At 38.3% G+C, this 21,088-nt stretch overlaps 1 protein-coding gene across 3 annotated transcripts in view; it reads left to right on the forward strand.

Moving 5' to 3' along the window:
* Positions 1 to 6: 6 nt before the first annotated feature.
* Positions 7 to 21,088, forward strand: part of ZCCHC7 (zinc finger CCHC-type containing 7) — a 204,129-nt gene continuing 183,047 nt past the window's right edge. For 2 of the 3 annotated variants that reach the window (XM_025201417.1, XM_025201418.1), the window contains exons 1-3: positions 7 to 186; positions 859 to 922; positions 7,290 to 8,022. In XM_025201417.1, coding sequence (XP_025057202.1) covers positions 881 to 922; positions 7,290 to 8,022 — 775 coding nt within the window. In that variant the 5' untranslated portion in view covers positions 7 to 186; positions 859 to 880. The remainder of the gene's footprint in view (positions 187 to 858; positions 923 to 7,289; positions 8,023 to 21,088) is intronic. The other variant, XM_006021452.3, reaches the window with a different exon arrangement.

Raw genomic sequence — 21,088 nt, forward strand, 5'->3', positions numbered from 1 at the left:
GGGCGCAGGGCGCCGCTCGGGTGCGAGGCGGTCCCGGCCGGTCGCGGAGCCGGGCTCCCGCCTGCAGCCTGCGAGCTGCGGGGACGCAGCTGCCCGCCCGGCCAGGCAGCCTTTACACAGCCCTAAGCGTCTGTCAGGCTGCGGGGGCCGGGCCGGAGCCCCTCGGGGGTGGCGCAGGGGCAACTGGTGGGTTTTTTTTTTGGTTTTATTTTTTTAAGGAGCGTGCTTGATTGTTTGAAATGCCGTGGCTTTAAAAGACCCGGTTTCTGTTTGTTCAAGTAGCTTTGGAGGCGCTGGGAATGGTTTTCCACGTTTGGAATAAACTGTGAATGTGCCAGGAGACGATAATGCTGCGAAATGAGTGCTCGGCCTTTCCAAAGTCACCTTGTCATTAGCACAGAAGCAGCCGTGACTGCAAGCTAGGTTACCCCTGGGGTCAGCCGAGTGGTGTACTCTGCTTACATGGTACCGGTGGGAAAGGCATTTATCGTGCCTTATCTACACAAGCCACTGATGGGATTAGTTTATTCCAAACAGCTATTTTTGAATGGCTCCCTGTGTGGATGCTGGTATTGTAGGAGGGACATTCCCCAACATCCAAAGTGCTTTAAGTTCATGCTTGCCCTCCCCTACTCCAGCGTAGCCTCTCTGTGTTGACAGCCCCTCTGTACACCCTGTGTCACCTTCACAAAGGAAGGGTGTTACTTCTGGTGCAGGGTGGCTAAAAATTACTTCCGTTTAAATAACATATCAGTGTTTTAATTTAAAAATATTTGTTTGACAATTATTTCTATGTTATAGATATGTCTCAAGTACTAAATTTTGTTATCATTTAAAATTCCAAAAACTTCTATTCAGTTCAGCAGCTTGAATCAATATTATGACAGCTGCAGGTGTGCAGTACCCAACAGGAGTATTCATGGTATGTGAACTGTGTAGTTACCGTAGCCTATTAATTAAGTAACAAAGACTTTATTAGCCTGGCCTAGAAGGGCTGTTGGTGTTATCCAAATTTTAGTAATTTAATCTGAAATGGAGATCATACAGAATTTGTGCAGTTTCCTTAAGCTACTGACTTTTTTACAGTAGCTTTTCTGTTGTTCATGCCTAGAAAACAGCTGATGGCTTCTCTTGCCCATACTCCATAAAAATGCACAGCACAAGTTTGTTTGTTTTTTTCTGTCCTCTTAGATGTAGCCTATAACATTACTAAAGAGAGTAAGTAAAAGCAGGGGGAAAAGGGAAAAATAAAGGAAAACCCTGAGAAGTCTACAAAAGTCTATCCTCTTAGTGCTGTGTGCTGCTCTTCCAGCTCTTCAGTCTTCTTTCAGGGCACAAGACTTTCCTTTCTCATCCCTTGTTTTTTAGTATTTTCTACTGTTCTCATTAGGCTTAAATGTCTCTGATCATTCTAAGCAGCAGCAATTGAATGAAATTGACATTTCAATTTTATTGCTGACAGGCTGATTTTATATAGTGTGTGACACTATAGCTCAAAGCTTCTGTCAATTCTGTAGGCTATTGCTTTGTGAAGCTTTGAGCTATAGCTGACTGCAGAGTTGGGAGGGGACCCTACATTTATCTACCACATTTAAAAGACTCTTTCCAACTTCAGAGTATAGCAAGCTCTTTATGGAAAAAAGCCAAACTTACCTGAGAGGTGCTAGATAAATGAGAGGAAACAGGAAGGCTGGGAAAATGGTCTGTAACCACCTGGATGAAATTAAACAAGGACAAATGCAAAGTTCTGCACTTGGGATGAAATAATTGTGTGCACAAATAAAGACTGGGAATGACTGGCTGGGCTTCTCTGCAGTGCTGAAGGACCTGGAGGTTACAGTAGACCATAACTTGAATATGAACTAACAGTGTGCTCTTGTTGCAAAAAAAGCCAATAGTACAGCGGATTGTATTAACAGGAGTCACTTGTGAATCACTTGTCACTTGTGAATCAAAGGAGGTGATTCTTATACTTTATTTGGCAATAGTGAGGCCTGACCTGGAGTACTGTCTCCAGTGTTATGTCCTGGTCTTCAAGAAGAATGTGAACAGATTATAGAGTCCAACAGAGAGCAACAAAAAGTATTATAACCTTGGGAAGAAATATTTATAAGGAAAGGCTGGAAGTACTAAGGTTACTTAACCTGGAGAAGAGAAGATTGAGGGGGTATTTAGTAACAGTCTGAATACCTGAAGGCTGAATGGAGATGAGCTTTTCTTTGTGGCTGTAGGGGACAGGACAAGAAGCACAACAGCCTCAAGCTTCAGCAGGGGAAATTTAGGTTGGCAATTAGGAGGAACTTTCTGGTTATTAGGGTGGTCAAGCATTGGAATGAGTCACCTAGAGAAGGTGTGGAGTCTCCATCCCTGAAAATTATCAAGAGTAGGTTGGATATACGCTTTACTGGGATGGTTTACTCACGGATGTTCTTCCCTTGTTCATGTGGCTGACCTGGATGAGGTCTCTTCCAGTCATATTTTTCTGTGCTCCTAGAAGGCACCATAGAGGACAGGTTTATAAGTCTACATGGTTTTGTTATATTGGAAACATGGCCTGAAATAAATCAGATGAAATTGAATGAGGACAAGAGCAAAGTACCTAATTTCAGAGGGAACAATCAAATGCACAAATACTAGGTTGGGAGCAACTGCCCAGGTTGCAGTACTGCAGAAAAGGACCTAGACATTACAGCGGTACACAAACTGTGTGAGATTCACATTGGACAATATAGTACTGTTGCCAAAAAGCATATAGTGTACTGGTATATGTAAACAGGAGTGTCAGTCCTGGAAAGCAATTTTCCCCCTTTATTCACCACTGGGGAGACCTCATCTGGGGTACTGTGTCCAGATGGGGCACTGGATTTCAAGAAAGAGATGTAGGTAGATTAGAAAGAGTTCAGAAGAGAGCAACAAAGGTAGTAAGAAACCTACAAAAAATGACATGAAAGACTAAACAGTCCCAGTTGTTCCAATCTGGAGAAAAAAAACACTTAAAAGGGTATTTGATAATGGTCTGTAAATATGAAAAGGATTATTATAAACCGGATGGTGATCAACTATTCTCAGGTTCCATGGAGAACAGGACAAGAAATAATGGAAGAGGGGAGATTTAGGTTGGATGTTATGAAGAATTCTGAGGCTAAGCATTAGAACAAATGCCAAGAGAATGTGGAATTTTGTTATTGGTAGTTTAAAGTGTTTTATGTTTGGCAGTTGTCAGGTGTCTTTTAAACGGTGGTGATTCTGCCTTGAGCAGGAGGTTGGACTAAATGGCCTTCTGACATCCCTTCCAGCCCTATATTTCTATGATTATTGTACTGTTGATAGTTTCTCATCTCCCTCATTGCCTGACATGCATGCAGAAGAAAAAGAGGAGAGAAGATTTGCCCTACAAGGCTCTGTATTCTGGAGCTCAAGACGAAGGAACAAATATCCATTCAAACCTTCTGGGTGGCTGAGAGGGCAGAATGAAAGAGCATATATAGGGTTGGCATCTGCTGCCTGCAGTGTCATTTTATCTGACCTGGGGAGAGGGGGGTGTCTGCTGGGGACTTTACCTGTGTGATGGTCAGGTGTTGGGATGGAGTGGCGGTGTCAGCATTGTGGGGGAAGCAGTGGCTGCAACAATGTAGGCCGGGCTAGAAGTGGCCCATGTTCAGAGCTAAGCCATCTTTGTTATTGTACAAATCACAAGGTGCTGTGGGCTCACCTCCAAGTGTCAAAGACTGCCATGAGATCTAACAGTCTCAGTTTGAGCTCATGTTTTTGGCTGTGATCCACTTCTCTATAGTACTCACTACATCGAGCCTAGTTATCAAGAGATGGTTGTATGGTTTTATCAAATTATCAATGCACTGATTCTGGAAGTCGGTGGGTCTCAACCTTTTTAGACTCTGACACCCCTTATTAGACTCAAGGCACCCTTAGAACATGCCAGCCAGCTCTATTTTCTCTTGCTTTTTGAGTATGGAAATATAATAGCGCAATTTTTCTGTTACAGAAGTCAGAAAGCCTACAACAGGTCATAATGTTTTTAACGTTATGGGTTCCTATTTGAAATCTCTAGGTTTATCTTGTGAATCATGTTGGTACTCTGGACAGTACTCATGTTGGATTGCACCCCCTGTACCCTGCACCCCAGAGTGCATTGGCACTCTGGTTGAGGATCACTGCTGTTGGTAAATAGGACTTTCTATTAGTGTGTTCTCAGGGAGTCTACAAATAATTTTGTCTTTGTCATGGGGGACATAAGGTGTTCTGCTAGCATGTTAAAATTGTCATTTATCTGAATATTGAAAGATGTCAAATGGATTAATTCTGAAGGCTCTGGCACCAGGCTAGAAAACAGTTCTGTTAGCTGTGAAGAGCTAACAGGGCTGTAAAATGGTTTGTTCTGATGCTGACCTCCTCTTTGGACTGGCTTTTTGAAGTGACCTCTGTATCTGTGGGGTGATGCTGAATAATAGTAATAGACCTCAGTTGAAGTAGGTAGAGCATTCTGAGTGTACATTTAGAGTGCAGAAGGTGCAGACGTCCTTGTTCAATGGACATAAGTATTGTGTTTTATATTTAAGCCCTGGTTTACAATTTTTGTTAGTGTTACATTTATTTTTTGCAAAAACTTGTGCACATATTGGGTACTTCTTTTTCAAATTAATTCTGACTTGGCATCATAAACTAAAAGCTTCTGAAACAAGGACTCGCTTGTCTTTCTGCATGTATACAGTATCCTAGCATAATGAGATCTTGGGTCTCTTGTGCTACCATAAAATAAAGACTAAATATAAGATTCCTAGATATGGATTTTTGGTATCTGTATTTAGCCAAGACCTAGCCACCATCTGTCAGTGTAAAGTGCTAAGAACTTGAACAAAACTCGAGTACTATTTTATGTGATTGTTCTGGGGTTTTAATTCCTTGGGTTCTTATGATATTTTAGAAGGCCATATTCTATTAATTGTAAAATCCTACTTGCTCTGCTCACCATGTAACGTTGATCTCTCTCGACACACAAATGAATACATTTTTTCTTCCAAATTAGGGGCAGTAACTCTGCGGGAACAATTTAATTTTCCAGGTCATATTTTTAGCGAAACATTTAAAACATATTAAAAATGCTCCCTTTTAAAACTTTGTCATTTTTTCTTTAGTGTTTTTTTTCCTGGACTCCTGTTGCTAAAATCACAAACTTCACTTCTGCTCCTCCCCTACCTCCCCCCCACCCCCCCGCAAAAACCCAGAAAGCAAACAAAAAAAGAGACCCCATGACCTCATGAACAGGCCATATATAGGTATATATACCAGTGTATATATACAGGTTGCTTTAGAACCTTTATAATTGGTGGGTTATTTTCTGTTTCTTCCTTTTTTGGCCGACTTTACTGACCGGTGCTATCCTGTCTCAGGAATGCTGATGTGGTGGTGGGGTGGGAAGGAGTACTGCTTTAGAGGGCTATAGAGGAGGGGCATCCATAGAGGTTAGGGTTTGGGGTGCACGAGATGCTGAGCCAGGAAGTTGTGGGGAAGAAGAACATCCCCTGGGGTTGCAGGTTTGTAGGTAGTTTAGGATATAGGAGGAGCTAGCGCCTCTTGTGTGGTGACTTGGACATACAAAGGCTTCCTTTGGCTTTGCTCCTAATCTACTTAGGCAGCAGTGCCAGAAGTGCATGTGATGTGCCAGTGCTTTGGTGCAGAAGATGTGCTAGTGAACCAGATGAGCTGGTTACCTGTGCCAAGGCATTTACTTTTCTAGGACTGCATGCAGCACTGAGCTTCAGTCATATTTTGCAAGTGTTGATGCCTCAATCCAGAGGTTCTTGGCACTTCCATGCTGCCTATGTGGCTTTAGTACCCCCAGGCACCGCCAACTAATTTCTTTCCCACATCACTGCCCGGCTCTGGTTCTTCCAGTGACCCCCACTTTAGGTGCACTGTGCAGCAGCACCATAGGGATCCAAGATGGGGGAAGAGCCATTTAGTGAGGTAATGGTATAAAATCAAGATTGTAGGTGGTATGAGGAAGTATGCATTTGTGGGGAGAAAGTGAGGAAATGCAAGGCTTAAACTGGAGGAATTGCTAGGGGGAGAAGAGAGAAGCATTTCTAACCTTTCAGTATTTAGCAGTTTCAGCACTTTTTCATCAGAGCTTTTGTGTGTAATTTCCCTTTTTTTCCTCCAAAAAACAATATCAGTGTAGTTGGAAAGTAGGGTCTTTTCAATTCACAGTACAGAGCTGAAGAGGTAAACATTAGGAGCCTGTTGTTTCCTATACGAACTAGCCACTGTTGGGGATTATATTACCCATACTCTGTTAGTAGGTCACACAGTTGTTTGCTGGTGAATCAGGAACCACGGGTTCCATTGTGGGTACTGGAGGAGATGTTGGCTAGTGGTAAATATCTGTTATGTTTGTTCAGAGAGGCAGGTGTGCTCACTGGAGGAAGCATGAGTCTCAGGTTCTATTCCTAGCTCTGCCAAAAGTGGCCTTGGGTAGCTTCTTACTTTTCACGTTTGTGAAAAGAGGTGAATGATACTTTCCTGTCTTTTCAGGGACAGCTGTGAGGCATTGCTAGTGCTCAGTAATAATGACTGTGCAGTACACAAAATTAATACCAGTCAGTGGAAGAACTGAGTATAAAACTCAGTATTTTCTTGGCTCTCAACTCATTGTAGGAGAAATACAGGTAAAGTGACCAGCAGCCCTACGTTTTTCTAGGACAGTTCTGAATTTTGGAACTTTGTCCTGATGTTCAGATAGAGTCCTTGGAAAATTCATTCCCAGTTGGGCAACTCTTCTACTCCCAAATATTTCTGCAGTATTGGGTAGCATCCTCCTGTATCTGTTGAAAAGTAGAATGAATTAATGTGCTCACAGCACTGTATAAAGGTGACTGATTACATTAACCAGAACTGGAAGTGGTGTCGGCTGCTTCTGGGTCCAGAGTTCAGTAGGATGCCCAGAACTGTGAGCTGGATTTTTCCTGCCCAAAGTTGGTTACTTATAAGAAGCTGGGGATGTATTAAATGCTCCTGTCAAGAGTCGAATTGGATGAGGTTAAAATGAAAAAAGAAGTGCAGTCTAAACAGTAAAGTTTGCTATTGTGACTCTTAAAATTAATGTTTTTCCTACCGTAAAATCTGTGTGGCATTACAATTTTTTTTCTGTGATGATAGCTTTCTGACTGTGAAAACTCATTAACTTTCATGGGGAAAAAGTGTTGCATTTTCAGGAAGTTTCTGGACTCATTTTCTTGGTCTTGGTAATGAGATGTTTTATTTTTTTGTAGATACGGGTCAACTTTCTTTCCAAAATGTTTGATGGGTATGAAGACCTAGATGCCTATGAAGAAGGGTATGAAGATGACCTTTATTGTGAAGAGTCATCTAGCGAACTGAGTGTGGACAGCGAAGTAGAATTTCATCTCTATAGCCAGGTCCATTATGCTCAGAATCTTGGGGAAATCAATGGACAGGAAGAGAATGAGCAAGTGGGCTCTGTCAAGAAAGAAGGTCAAAGTTCACTGTTGACCAATAAACTGGTTTGGGAAAAGAATATTATTGAACTGTCAGACAGTGATTTTATTCAGATTTCAGATGGTCCTGAGGTCATTATCTTGTCTGACACAGCCGATGAAGACAGCATTTACAAAAGTAAAGTGAAGAAGACAGCAACCTCATTGTTACCAAATAAAAAATCTAATTGTCCGGGAAACTCCACAAGGAATCGTGCCAGAGCTTCTAAACATAATTCCATGGCTTCTAACAGGTTGGTGGGAGAAACTTCATGCAAAGAGAAAATGGCGCATGTGAAATCTAATTCAATTTCTATTGGGGCTTCCATGATCCAAGAAATTCTGGTAATAGAAGATAGCTCAAATGGGGAGGCAGAGGAAGAGAAGGAAAGCACAGTTTCTGAAAGTGATAACTTGGAGAGCTGGATGCTTTTGGAATATGATAAAGATGACAAAGATGAAGATATCATTTTGAACGTTGAAGGCTGTGGAACTTCTGTCAGCGAAGGTCAGTACTTATCTGTAGATAACCCTGAATAAAGGAAAGGAGCTGATGGAGAGAACTGGCTAGCATGACATTGATATCAGTAGCATAAATGAAAATAAAGAGGAAGTAGTAGATAAAATTCAAGGTGGCAAAAACCTAAAGGAGGAAATTAAGTAGGATGACAGCCATAAAATATGATTTAGTACCTTTTTGGTAGGCATGTCACAAATTAGCCCTGCACCCTCCCCAAATGCCACTCAGATCCCCTTCCCCTGCCTGATTTGCTGCTCTTGCTTTCTACTTCATTTCCTGTGCTCTGATTTGTTGCTCTGCTTTCTGCTCCGCCCCTGTCTGTCATATGCCCCACACATAGGCTGCCTGTACCACCTATGGCAAGTGTGCTGCAGGTTGGCTTCCCCTTATCTAGCATATAATTATAATACAGTTGTTTGAATGGTGCTAGACATACATGAAGCTTTGCAAGTGTCAAAGTGTGTTTACTCCTAGAGTTTGCAAAGACAAAGAAGGGGGGATTCAGAAAGAATTGAATTAGTTAAATTAATACTAAGAAATGCATAAAAAGGAAAAGATGCAAACATTTGGAAGATGAGAAAAGAAACAACACAGGGCTCTAATAGTTAAATGTTGTGAACAAGGAAAATAAAGTGGGTATTGAAAAACAGCATTTAATGTGTAGAATTTGAGAAATAAGGAAACTTGGAATCAAAGCTAAGAAAAATACAACAGGAGGAGAGAATAACTTTCACAGTCACTGGGTTCATCTATATGTTCTATTAGTGTGAAAAAAATAAACTTTGGTGTAGTTCATGCTGGAGTCAGCTGCTCGCGGACACAGTGTCTACACACGCACCTGGGACCACAGCACTTTGAGCTGGGGCGGAGCAGCCCCAGGCTTGCAAGAGGCTGGGGGAGTCAGCCCCGGGCTTCAGGTGGCGGTGTCATGTGGCAGAGGGACTGGCTGGGGCATGGGGTTGCTACAGTGTGGTGCTAGGTGGCTGACAGCCCCTGCAGTTTGGCACCTTTGTGCCTTAGCCAGCCCCTGTCACTGTCTTCATGTGCATTCTGGTGGAGTAAATTACTCTGCTGTAGGATAGTACTGTCCCTGACAGTATTATCCTACGACAGAGTTAATTAATTTACTGCGCCCTAATACCGGCACGTACATAGACTGTGACGCGTGACTGCAGAGCTAATTAGTCAACCCTGCAGTAAAGTGCATATGTTGATGCAGCCAGTGTAAACAACTTGGGTATACTAAGACTGCAGTTTTTCTAAAACTTTATATTAGTGATATACAAGATGTGCGTTAAATAGTGAACAGTGATTCCTGAACAACAAGGTTATTACATGTAGCTTTTTGGTATTCTTTCAAAAGAAGTTTTCAGATTATTACTCAGAAAAGTCAGCGGAGGTGTCCTGGGTGAAAGAATTGTTTTTTAATGACCTGCTCATAACAAACAAGTCTTGTGAAGTTTTTGAATTTAGAATATTGACCATGCATTATGATGATGGTTGTTTTATTACTAGGATAATGCATTCTGGCACCAATGTCTGAAAAAGTCTACTTGACAATCATCTTCCCTTTCCCTCTGCATTCTAGTCGCTCATTACAGTGAGATTTTTTCCAGGAGCAGCATCCTCTGTCAGTCATTGAGAGTAATCATTGCCTTCAGAGATGCTGATTCAACACAGTAAGGCCAGCTGGAGCAGTTTGTCTTCACTAGCCTTTTGAATCAAAAATACATGTAACATCATCTCCAGTGTTTTACTGTTCTGTTTGATACCCACAGATTTGTGTGTGCAGAGGAACATACTTGATAATATACTGACTGATTGATTGTTCCATTAGGATTAGTGGTCAAATGATTAGCACTACTGTCCAGCATATTTGTAATGATTTGCAGAGGGAGGAAGAAATTAGGAAAATTCCTTCTTTTCCCTTTTTTTAAATGATCTGCTCCCTGTGTCTGGTAACTTCTGATATAAAATTGTGTTTTTCTTATATATACGTTCTGTAGTTACTATTCTCATTTGATAAATAGATTATAACACACACTACCTTAGTGTTTTGATTTGAGAGCTTAATGTAGTTGCCCATGCTTGAGAGATTTCACCAAAAAAAATTGCTATTCATGCTGTTTCAATTCAGTGGTAAAAGAATGGTACAGAACATGGTTGTCACAGCAGATCTGCAGATCACGTTGTTTTTTGCACGTCATATTTATTATAGGGTGGAAGTATTTTATATTTTTAAAAGTTCAGTAGATAACTGTTGAAAACCAGTTCTGCATTTTATTTGATTGATTATTTTCCTTTCTTGAGAACCACAGCCTGTATGCTATGTCATTATAAAGTATGCATTTCTTCAACAGAATGTTCTGTGCCTCTTGGGTAGCAAATATGCCAGGCCATACATGCAATACAGTTTGTGCACAGTGAAATAAGAAATTGCTAGTGTTAGCTTGTATTTCTTTTCTTGTTTTCTCCAAAGTTCAATTAATAAGTCAATAATAATAATTCAATTAATATTTCAGTATTGTACAGGTAAGTAATCAGTATATTTTTCAGCAAATTTTATATAGCTTCTTAGGCTTTCAAATAGTAATTGCCCATGGTGGTTTTAAAAATGAACCCAGAAAAAAGGAAAATATGTAAAGTATACTAAAACTTATTCAAATTACATGAAAAAGTATGTGCATTTTTGGAAATATTTCACAATACATTTAACAGAACATTTTTTATTAAATGTGGTAGGTACCAAAGTACAAATTCATGTAGGCACTGTTTTCCTCATTTTATGTGTGTTTACTTTGCAGAAAACCTCCTGTCTCTCACAGTTTACTTGGTCAAAAATGCAAATTAATTTTAACTTCTATAAGTACCAGAAAATAATTGTATACTCTGGACTTAAACATCTCACCTGAGCGCAAAGTTCTGATTGGTCAAACATAACATGCTGCTTAGCAGAGATGAAAGTTAAACCAGCGTGTTTGTATTTTTTCTGATATTTAATCGGTCTGTATTCAGGTAGGCTCAGGGTGGAAAAGTTTGCTTCACTAGCTATTTTGTTCGTAAGATGATAAAAAGGTAAAGTTTCAGGTCTAAAAATTATTTGAATCTCTTGGGGAATATAAAAGTAACAACCCAAATAGCAGTAACTTGTTTATACGTTCATATGTTAAGTCTCAGTAGTTTTTCTTCAGATGTTTTACAGAACAAAAGCCACAAGTCTTTAGTATCTATTGTATCCATTATTTATTTATTAATCTCCACAGTATCATTTTTCTGGTGGCATGGAATCCATATACTATATAGGCAGCCGTTTGCTGAAGCTTGGTTTTTGTGAAGGTGAAACCCCAAGGAAGGTCAGGGAAAAGCAAAATATTTGGTTAGTTTTAATTGTAATTTTACTGACCAGCTATTCATTTAAAGGTGTGATTCCCTTAATTCACAAATAAATTGTTTTGAGACACACTTATTTACACTTTTAGGATTTTTATAGAACAACATTAAATATCACTTCTGTTGGTTTTCTGGGCCTCCTACTGTAGAACTCACTCCTTTTTAAGGATTTTAATGTGTGTTTGTGTGAATATAAAATGTAGTGACTAGAATCAAAGTGTTTATGAGTGTATACATTGGCTAGACACCCCTGCACTAGCGGTCCATTTATTTATAAAGGGTGCCTGTACACGTGCAGGATGCCTGCTCCAGTGTGTTCTAATTAGATTAATCAAGTGTGCTGGAGTGTTCTAATTAAAACACTCCAGCAGCCTCCTCATCGTGTGTATTCAGCGTCCCTGCCTTTCAAACTGGTGGCAGGGGTGCTTTAACTGCTGCCCCCCCCTTCTCCCCTCCTGTGTATAGCTAGATGTCCATAGTACCTAGTTAAGGATCACATTAAAAGAGGAACTGATATATACACAATACGTATATCTGACTGTTAGAGTGGCCTGTTGTGTCAGTCATTTGTTGGGCCTGTCTCTGCCTAAAGCACTGAGATGAAAATACTGAGATTCCGCTGGAATCAAAAATAACTTCTCACGGAAAGTAATGAAGCACACCTTTTTCATAGGAAAGTTTGTTATCTTAACTTTCCTACTTCTTAATTTTTCACCAAACTTTAAATGCAGAGCCATATTTTTAAAATATCCTTCATGAAAAAGAGCGTTCTTGCTCGACTCCACTAACATATGCAGAGAAACCCTTCTGTGTACAACCTTCTGGTTTCTGCAAAGGTAGTTCCACTTCCTATTGTAATGAAAAAGATACATTTCTTTTATAGTAGGGGAAGAAAAGAAGTTTGATATTCTATAAATTAAGGTTCTTTTGCTCTTTCAATTTTGAATTAAAATTGTTAACCTTTGGCTGTGCAAATTCCTAATTTGTACAACTTGACTCCTGGGTACACAAATGAAAGCTCCTGTTTTTTTTCCTTCACAAAAGAGTATTAGTATCTTTTGGCATTTTTGGATTTAGTTCAGTTCTCAGGTGCATCCACACATGCAATTAGTACACATGAATAAACTCTGGAGCTTATTGCTCTGGAGTTTTTTGCTTCCAGACACACCATTTGAATGTGCTCCTGGGAGCCATTAACTCCGGAGCAATCAGCTCCAGAGTTTAATCATGTGCAGCATGTAGAGCTTGGTTGCAGCAGTCCCAGCTGGCAGGGGGCCCCGGGACCAGCCTGCCAGCCTGGGGCTGCTTCCCCTGGCTCCATGTGCTGTGGAGGGGCTGGCTGAGGCATGAGGGAGCTTCAGTGCAGCACTAGCCAGCAGGCAGCCCCTGCACTCTAAGCACCCTTGTGCTCTAGCCAGCCAAGTCAGCATCTATACATGCGCTGGTGCGCACAAAAATCTCTGCAGCAGGGTAGTACTTGTATTTACAAATACTTCCCTGCTGTGGAGTTTATTAGTTTCCTGCGCCCTAATAGGGGCACATATGTAGATGCCGAGACATTTTCTATGGAGCTGATTAGTCAGCTCCACAGTAAACATCTCATAGATGCATTCCTCCAGTACTTTTCTTTTGTAAGTTAATGTTTTGGCTGACATCGTGTTCCAACAAGGGCCATTCATGTTACTTTTGTAGATATCTGGCTGGGGGCATGCTTCTTTTATTTGACCACTTGAGAACAGGTACTGGCTTCTTTACTTGCTCTTGAAATCTTTTTGGAACTCTTCAAACAGCTGATGTTTGTCAGTAGTTTTGACCCATCTCACCCTGATTTCTTTTTTGCATGCTGCTTTTGAACAAGGCTATAAAAATGATCTGAAGTAAGATGCAACTAACAGAAAAGTGACCAGTAGTGACATATCTCCTGTGGTCTGTGGGCATGTCTCCACCACCTCACTGCCACACAAGGGAGTGCTGCAGTGGGGCACACTGCACCTGATAGCTCATAGTGTGGGAGCGTTTTGGCCTTGTGTGGCTGGAAACATGACAACAAGAAGAGCTTCTTGGCACGTGCCCAGTGCTGTGCTACATTGCTTCCATTTTAGGAAGATGCGTGCATGGACAGAAAGATATATGGCTCCCTGGCATGGTACTGAAATAGTATGGACATACCCTGTGTATGCTGGTCATCTTTTAGGTTTTCCTATGTGTTATTCTTGAAAATACATTCAACTGCTGATGCATTTTTGCTTTGCAAAGGGATTTTATTATCCATTTGAAATGTTAAGATGGGTAATCTTTTAGATTTGGACTTTTACTTATTTTTTCCAGGATTTGTAAGTGCTTAAAGGATGGGACAAATATAAGCATGAAGTTTTATGGGCCGTAGACCTTTGAGGGGGAACTCTCACCTTTCTTCCTCCACTGTAATAAGGATTTGTATGATAAAAGATCTCACCTCCTGCAGTTGCAGGTCTTTCATCTCTTCCCCCTTTAAGCATCGTTTTTTAATATATTTCTCTTCAAATTTGTAGCATCGCTTTTAATTCCTGTAGTTTTTTTTCTGCAGTTGGAAAGACAGTTTTCCAAGTTGCAGCACAGAGGATCAGCCACCAAGATGTACAGGACGTGGCTTCTTTCCCCACTTACTCTTTTGCACTTCAGCAGAGACGAGGCATGTTGATTTCATAACATTTGTTGCCATTACCAGTTTGTAGAAGGTAGTTCATAAGATTGCTTTTGAACCCAAAGCTGCCATGAGGCAAAACACTGTTTTCCACTCAGCCATTGGTTTTCTTTAACAGTTTTTAGAGACATTACTTCTCACTACAAGAAATTGCTATTAAAAGTAACAAATACTGGGTATCACTTGTCGTAAACAGCGTTAAATTTCAGATGCCTTTTGTGGTCATTGCTCAGCAGACTGCAGACCTCATTAGAAACATTTCAGGATGTTGACACAATGTGAGATAGTTTGGCTAATTTATAGGTTCCCTGTGTGAAGCAGATACTATTTGGGATCCCAGCCCGTGATAGTTTCAGTCTTCCAGTAGCTGTGGTCAGGGTTAGATTTCTGACTTGACACTGTATGTGAATGAAGTTTTAGTTTCTTTCAGTACTGACCTATACAAAAAAAGTGCATGCATCAAAGATCACCTTCTACTCTTTATTTCAACACTTCATATGGTGCATTGCTATGCTTATTATTGCCTTAAGTTTGATGGCAAATAGAAACCAATGAAAAGTTGAAGACTTGGAGTATTAGCCTAGTCATTAGAACATCTGTTTATCAGATAATTGTCTGACTTTATCTCTACATACGGAATACTTCCGGCTTTTTCTCCCTGCCCAACATTTTAGTTTTTAGGACTAGAGAAGTATGAAATAAATTTTTTTTTTTTTAAATAAATCTGTTTATGGTGATGATACTGAAGGGAAACAGATGACTGACCGACATATTGGCAGATTAGTATATTTTTTACTCCAATTTAGGAATAATGGTTTAGACTCATCCATAGTTTCTGGAGCTGAAGGGACCCTGTCAAGTCCATTAATGTAGCTGCCACCGCTGCAATTGATACTTGTTCGTTGTCTGTTGATGATTCTCTTTATATTGGAATTTGCTAGCTAAAGTAGTGGGATAAATAAGAAAAGAAATACCGGTCAGTAAATAAAATGGAAGCTTCTGTTTCCAAAGTAGTTTGTTTGTATTTAGCACTTCTAGTGTCTGTCTGTTTCTCCCTCTCCCTGTCATAGGGATTTACAAGTCTCCCTAGCTGCAGATGTTCCTTGTTAAGCTTCCCTCCACAATAGTTACATTTTCTATTCATTCAGTGGAACTGTAAAACATGTAAGTTTGTAAAACAAAATGAGAAAATCTGTAAGGTCTTTGTGTGGTTCCCCTACGAACATTGTGTCTGACATTAGGGTGAATCTTTCTATTCAGTAGTGAAAACAACAACTGCTACTTAGGCAGATACTGGAGTCAGAGTGGAAAAAGCAATCTCAGATAATGGGACCTGGGTGTATTGATACTAGCTGTGCTCCAGAAAAGGAAGTTTTGACCGTCAGCACTTTAAGCAGATTCTTCCTGACCATTTATTTTTGTTTGACAGCTTTGATGTTGCTTTGAAACTTAGATTATGGATATATCAGTCCTAACTACATTACTAATTGTGTTCATTAAATATATGTGCAAGTAGCAAAATGGAGAAAAATATTATTATTTGGATAAATAGCCTGCTTCTTAATTATGTTTCCATCTTTAGTTTAACATTTTTCTTGATGTCATTTTACTCCAACTGGTATTTTTTGTACTAGCACGTTATTTTGTCTCTAGGTGTTTGTTTTCAAAAGAAGTACACAAACTCTTGTATCCTGCTAATGCTATAGGGAAAAATAAGCTTCTTGAAATACCATGTCTTGTAAAAAAAATAAATAAATAAATAAATAAATTTCCTGATTTTTTTTTTTTTGAAAGGGACTTCTGCAGATGTCTAATAAAATAATTTCCTACTCAATAACTTTCAGTTTCAATAAGGGGTACAGCTATTGCTTTTCATATTTACACTAAGACTCAATGCTATGGGATCTTGTACAAATTAACTGATGACATCAAAACAACACAGTAAAAGTGTTTCTTATGATGACAAAGAGCTACTTATTTAAATATATTCCTATTCACAATGTGTTGCTAACTGTACAATTACTGTACATTTTACTAGAGATTCCTTATATCACTTTCACCTTAGAAGAACTGTTGGGTTTAGTTAATGTTAGTTTGCCATTTGTGGCTAGTGCTGCTTCAGTTAATAGCCACTCATCTTCCCCCTTTTATGGGTTTATAATTCAACATTCCAAGTTTATTCTGGGCTGAAGAAAAGTGTAAATGTCCAGCCGCAAAACATTTTATTCCCTCCAGAAATACTTGACAAATTAAGACTGTAACAAGTAAAATTATTTCCTGGTGTTTTCTGAAATAGAAAGAAATAAGGACACTTCCAGTATAAACTGGCATTTGATAGCAGATTACCCTATCATCACTCTTGTATTTCAAGAGAAAAAAAAAAAAGGCCAGCATTTTTCAGTTTAAACAGGAGCTCACTCACTCCCTGCCTGATCTTGCTTGCACAGATCATATGCTGAGGTGCTGAGCAGCTTAAACTGGGCTTCAATTCTGACTGCTTCTTGAGAGGAGTTGCTGCTTTGCAGGCATGGGGCCTGAGGCCCAGGTCTTACATTGAGCTCTGAGGGCATGCAGAGGGCTGCTTCATTTGGCAGCTTCTAGGATAGGACCTAAGTAGGTATTTAATTGGAGGTGCATATTTACTAAAGGCTGATAGGGATGATGACAGTAAATAATCTCCTTTTCTAGAACTTCTTAAGTATGTATGGATGTGATATTGTAGAAATGCTCACTCCATAGTCTTAATTCATAGTTCTGTCCAGGGTTATTTTGTTTGTAAGTTTTAGAAAGTGTCTGTTTTAATATAACAACTTACATACTGTTATATAGTTTGTGAAAACACACATATTGACACAAATAAGAGGAAATTAACAAAGTTATGCCACGTCACACTGGTTAAATTAAGGTTGATATAAGAAATATCTGACTTTTTGTCTGTGTGTTTACAAATTGCAGTGATATTGAGCCAGTGGGTGACGTTTTAGTAATGTGCTTTTTTCCCCTTAAAAACCACATGCCAAGTTAAAAGCTGATAATTTACCTTCCATTTTCTTGCCTTTATTTGTAAGAACCTTAACATTACTTAAATGTAGGGGGAGTTTTTTGTGCATGAATTGTTATAACAGCATGCACCCTGGAGCTGTAATAAGCACTGGGATTCTACCTACCCTTTCCTCAATGCAGCATATGCATATGGATATTTTGATTAAAGGAAAAAAGTTAATCTTCTTTACAGTGTAATATGGATACACTTGAATCTCTTGATTATTTAAAAAAAAATTAATAAAACTAATAAAGTTCCTTTGGAAATCTCAAAAGATCTAAACTAAGTATACCTGAAACCTTAGTAGTCCCCTTTATCTGTACAGATTTTCCTGCCTATTGTGGACCTTAGCTCTAACTAATTTAAATTTCCCATGGCTTTGGGTTGCAGACTAGGTTTTCTGCAAGAGTACCCATGCTTACATGGTCATATATTCTGGGTGACTTTTTCACTTTTTTCTTTTTTTTTACTGTTTTGTTGATTGTTAAAAGGAGAATTTTTTTTTCCACTTCTCTCATCAGTTTGATCTTTCTTCCTTGTCCCCATTTATTTGTGTTTCTTACAGGTTGGGAAGAAATCTTATATTGTAGCTAGATCTCTGAGGACTGGTGGGAAAACTAATTTTGTCCTTTTAAATAGAGGTTTAAGTTATTTAAGCAATTAAAAAAACACAAATAAATTTAGGAATATCAAGGGTAAAGAGAATAGCAAAGAATACAAGATATCAAGTCTCTAAAAGGGCAAAAACAAAGTTTATGAATTAGCATACCAGAAGAAAGAAAATAAAATACATTTGGTTACACATATCAAATAGATACATATCTAGTCAATTTATATTAATTACCTTTCCTAATTTAAAATAAAAATAATATGCTAAAGAATAATTAAAAGCAAGTAAAAAAGAATGACACCGGAGTTGTGTTGCCAGTTAATTTTTTAAAATAAGAACTGGTTGCTCTTGCTTTTGAAGACATCTAGAACTTCTGTTAAACCTCATGCTTCTGTCCATTTATTTATTTTAAACAAATGGGACATTCTGTAAAGGCTTGAAAAACATGACTTCATGAACTATTGTAGTGTCAAACTGAAAAGTACTGCAGTGTCTTAAATAGCAATGAAAGGTTGTGCAAAGAAAAAATATGTTTGTGATTATAGCTAGTACATTTCAAGATTATGCTTAAAATTGGTGTTCAGTGTCACATTTATGGTGGAGGCAGAGAAATAATTTTTTGGTATGTTCATCTCTGTACACGCGTTGTATAAAACAATATAAAAAGTTCTGATACACCTTCCACATTTTTTTTAGTAGCTAGCTCTACCATAGTATTGATATCTAATATTCTTATAAAACAAAAAAAAACCCCAATCCAGCATATGATATTTCAGATGTGGTAAAAAATAGAAGACAATCTCTACATGATAGCTATAACATTTATAATCAGATATTCAACATCTTGACACTTAAATTACTTTTTTACTCCCCAAAAGAAGCATATAGACTGCTGCGCACACTTCCTAGAAAAAAACAAAACAATTCCAAGATTGTATTTTCATTTGTAAATTGGCATCTTCATACCAGCACACATTGCTATGGGAAATTCTAATTTTAGGGTGTTAATCTGAACTAACCCTAAAGAAACCAATGGAGTAGCTCAGGGAGTATGCTGGTGTAACTGATCCGAATCCGGTCATTTGCCTGGTCATCTGCTTGGTTTAAACTGCCCTGGGTTTTCCAAAGAACTCTCAACAGGGACCGATTTTTCTGTTCTTTTAATATATGTATGAATTAATAGGGCTATCACAAATTGTAGTAAAGTTGGGGAAAGGCAGGATTGGTTGTCACCTGTGACCATTGACCTTGCTGGAAGATGTGACAGTCAGAAAGTTTTATATAATTTTATGGAAGAGCTGGAAATGCTGCAATGTTCAGCTTTTATCAGTGTTTTCAAATGATTAACGTGTATTCTTTTTTTTCCCTTTTTTTTTTTTGGAAATCTTTCTAACACACTTTAGAAAGCTAATAAAACCCGTCAAGTTCAGTAGTTAACAGCAGTGAAGCACTTCATCTATCCAGAAATGATCTTGTTCTGGCTTTATATGGCTTTTTTTAAAAAGCTGTTAGTATATCTGTTTTAAAAGTTTTATCCAACTAGGGTATTACCTATCTTAATGCATGTTGAAAGTTAATTGCATCTTTTTAAAATCATGTTGGTCAAGGTAGTGACATTTCTGTATTTTAAGTAAATTATACAACATATATATAGTGCTGAAACTCAGATCCAGAGAATGTAAATAATTACTAAATAGCATGCGTGTTTCTGGTCTCAAATATAAATTTTGTGGCTGCGTTAGTTTGTTGCCATTTCCGGTGAATCTGTTATGTTATATAATATCAAGATTAATACTGGTATTTTTTTGTTTTATGCATATTTTTCAAGAAACATGAGTACAAGATATTTGTGTATATATATGTCTCTGTGTGTGTGTGTGTGTATCATTGGCAATACAAAAATATGCAGAAAAATACCTTTTTGGATGTAGCACATTTTTGTGATGTGGCACATTTGTAGATGTTCATAAAAGACTATTCTTTGTACGTTGCGGATAGATTTACGCATAAATATTTTGTTTTTCTTTTTGTCTGGCTACACAGAAGACTATTACAGTGTACTATGCTTTCTTGAAAGTCCGTAAGTCTTCAAGAACGGCCAAGCTTTTGAAACACTTTATAAATCGTCCTCCACTAACTCTTTAAAAAAAAAAAAAAAAAAAAAAAAGTCATGACTGCCAGATGCCTTTTTCGGTCTTTATTTGAAACTCCATCTGCATCGTGAAACATCAGAGTTTTTTTTTCTCTCCTTTTAAAGCAGAAGCCGTGAAATACTTATGGTGATTAACAGCCACTGTGGTGACAGTAATGGTTTTAACACTATATTTATTTCTCAGTCTAGATACTGCTGTGAAGGTAAGCCAATAAAGTTTGATAAGATTATATCTTGTAGATTGAAAACTTCAGTTTCAGGGTCCTTTCATTTCATAACAATAGTGGGCTCAGAATGAGTGTCTTGAAATGTGGCTATTTGTTTAATATAATACAACTCTAACTCAGGACAATATATATTTAAAAAAAAAGCTTCAGCATTCCCATTTGCTTTGTGTTTACTATAAAATACCTTGGCTTAAAAAACAAATGACAGAGAAAAAGACAGTTGTCAGATTTAAATACAGATTCCTGTAATATCTGAAAATGGTTCTTTAAGGTATGCATTAGCAGTTTCCAAACTTATCCTTTAGTAGGTCAGTTGCAGCCTGTGTTTTAAGTTTCAGAAATTTTGGTAATCTGGCTCAAAACAGAAGCTTTCCTTGGTGTTTGGCCTTTAGTGACACAGAAAACTTTCCATTGCATTATGTCTCTCCACTCTAATATCTGTAGAATTGTGAGGGGGTTAAGTATGCATTGTGTTTCGGGCCTATTGGTCAGGTTTTACTTGTTTGATTTCTAATGGTTATAATTTTATTTTGATAGAAAGAAAGTTTTAAAATAGGTAAGCACTATATACAGTTCAGAAAGAGAATGTAATGGGATATGAGTAATAGTATTCAAAATTGGCTGTGAAGTAGAGAAAAAATAGTTTAGCTTTGTGCTATGTCAGCTATTTATGTTGTAAATGTGACCAAGTCAAGTATTCTTTATTATTATTATCCTTGTTGTTGTTAATGATTTCTGATAGACTATGAGAGAGATGTATTCCTTGTTTCTTCAGAAACATTTCTTTTTTGGTCTTTGGTTGTAAAGAAATGGAGAACTTTGTTTTGTGATTTTTTTTTTTATTGGGGGGGTGTGTGTGTGTATGTATATAGATATGTGTATATGTGTATATATATATTTTATTTAAGTTGCTGTGCTTTGTTCCTTCACAAGTTCCATAAATATTACT

The sequence above is a fragment of the Alligator sinensis genome, unplaced genomic scaffold, assembly GCF_000455745.1.
Source record: "Alligator sinensis unplaced genomic scaffold, ASM45574v1 scaffold434_1, whole genome shotgun sequence".
Classification (NCBI taxonomy): Eukaryota; Metazoa; Chordata; order Crocodylia; family Alligatoridae; genus Alligator; species Alligator sinensis.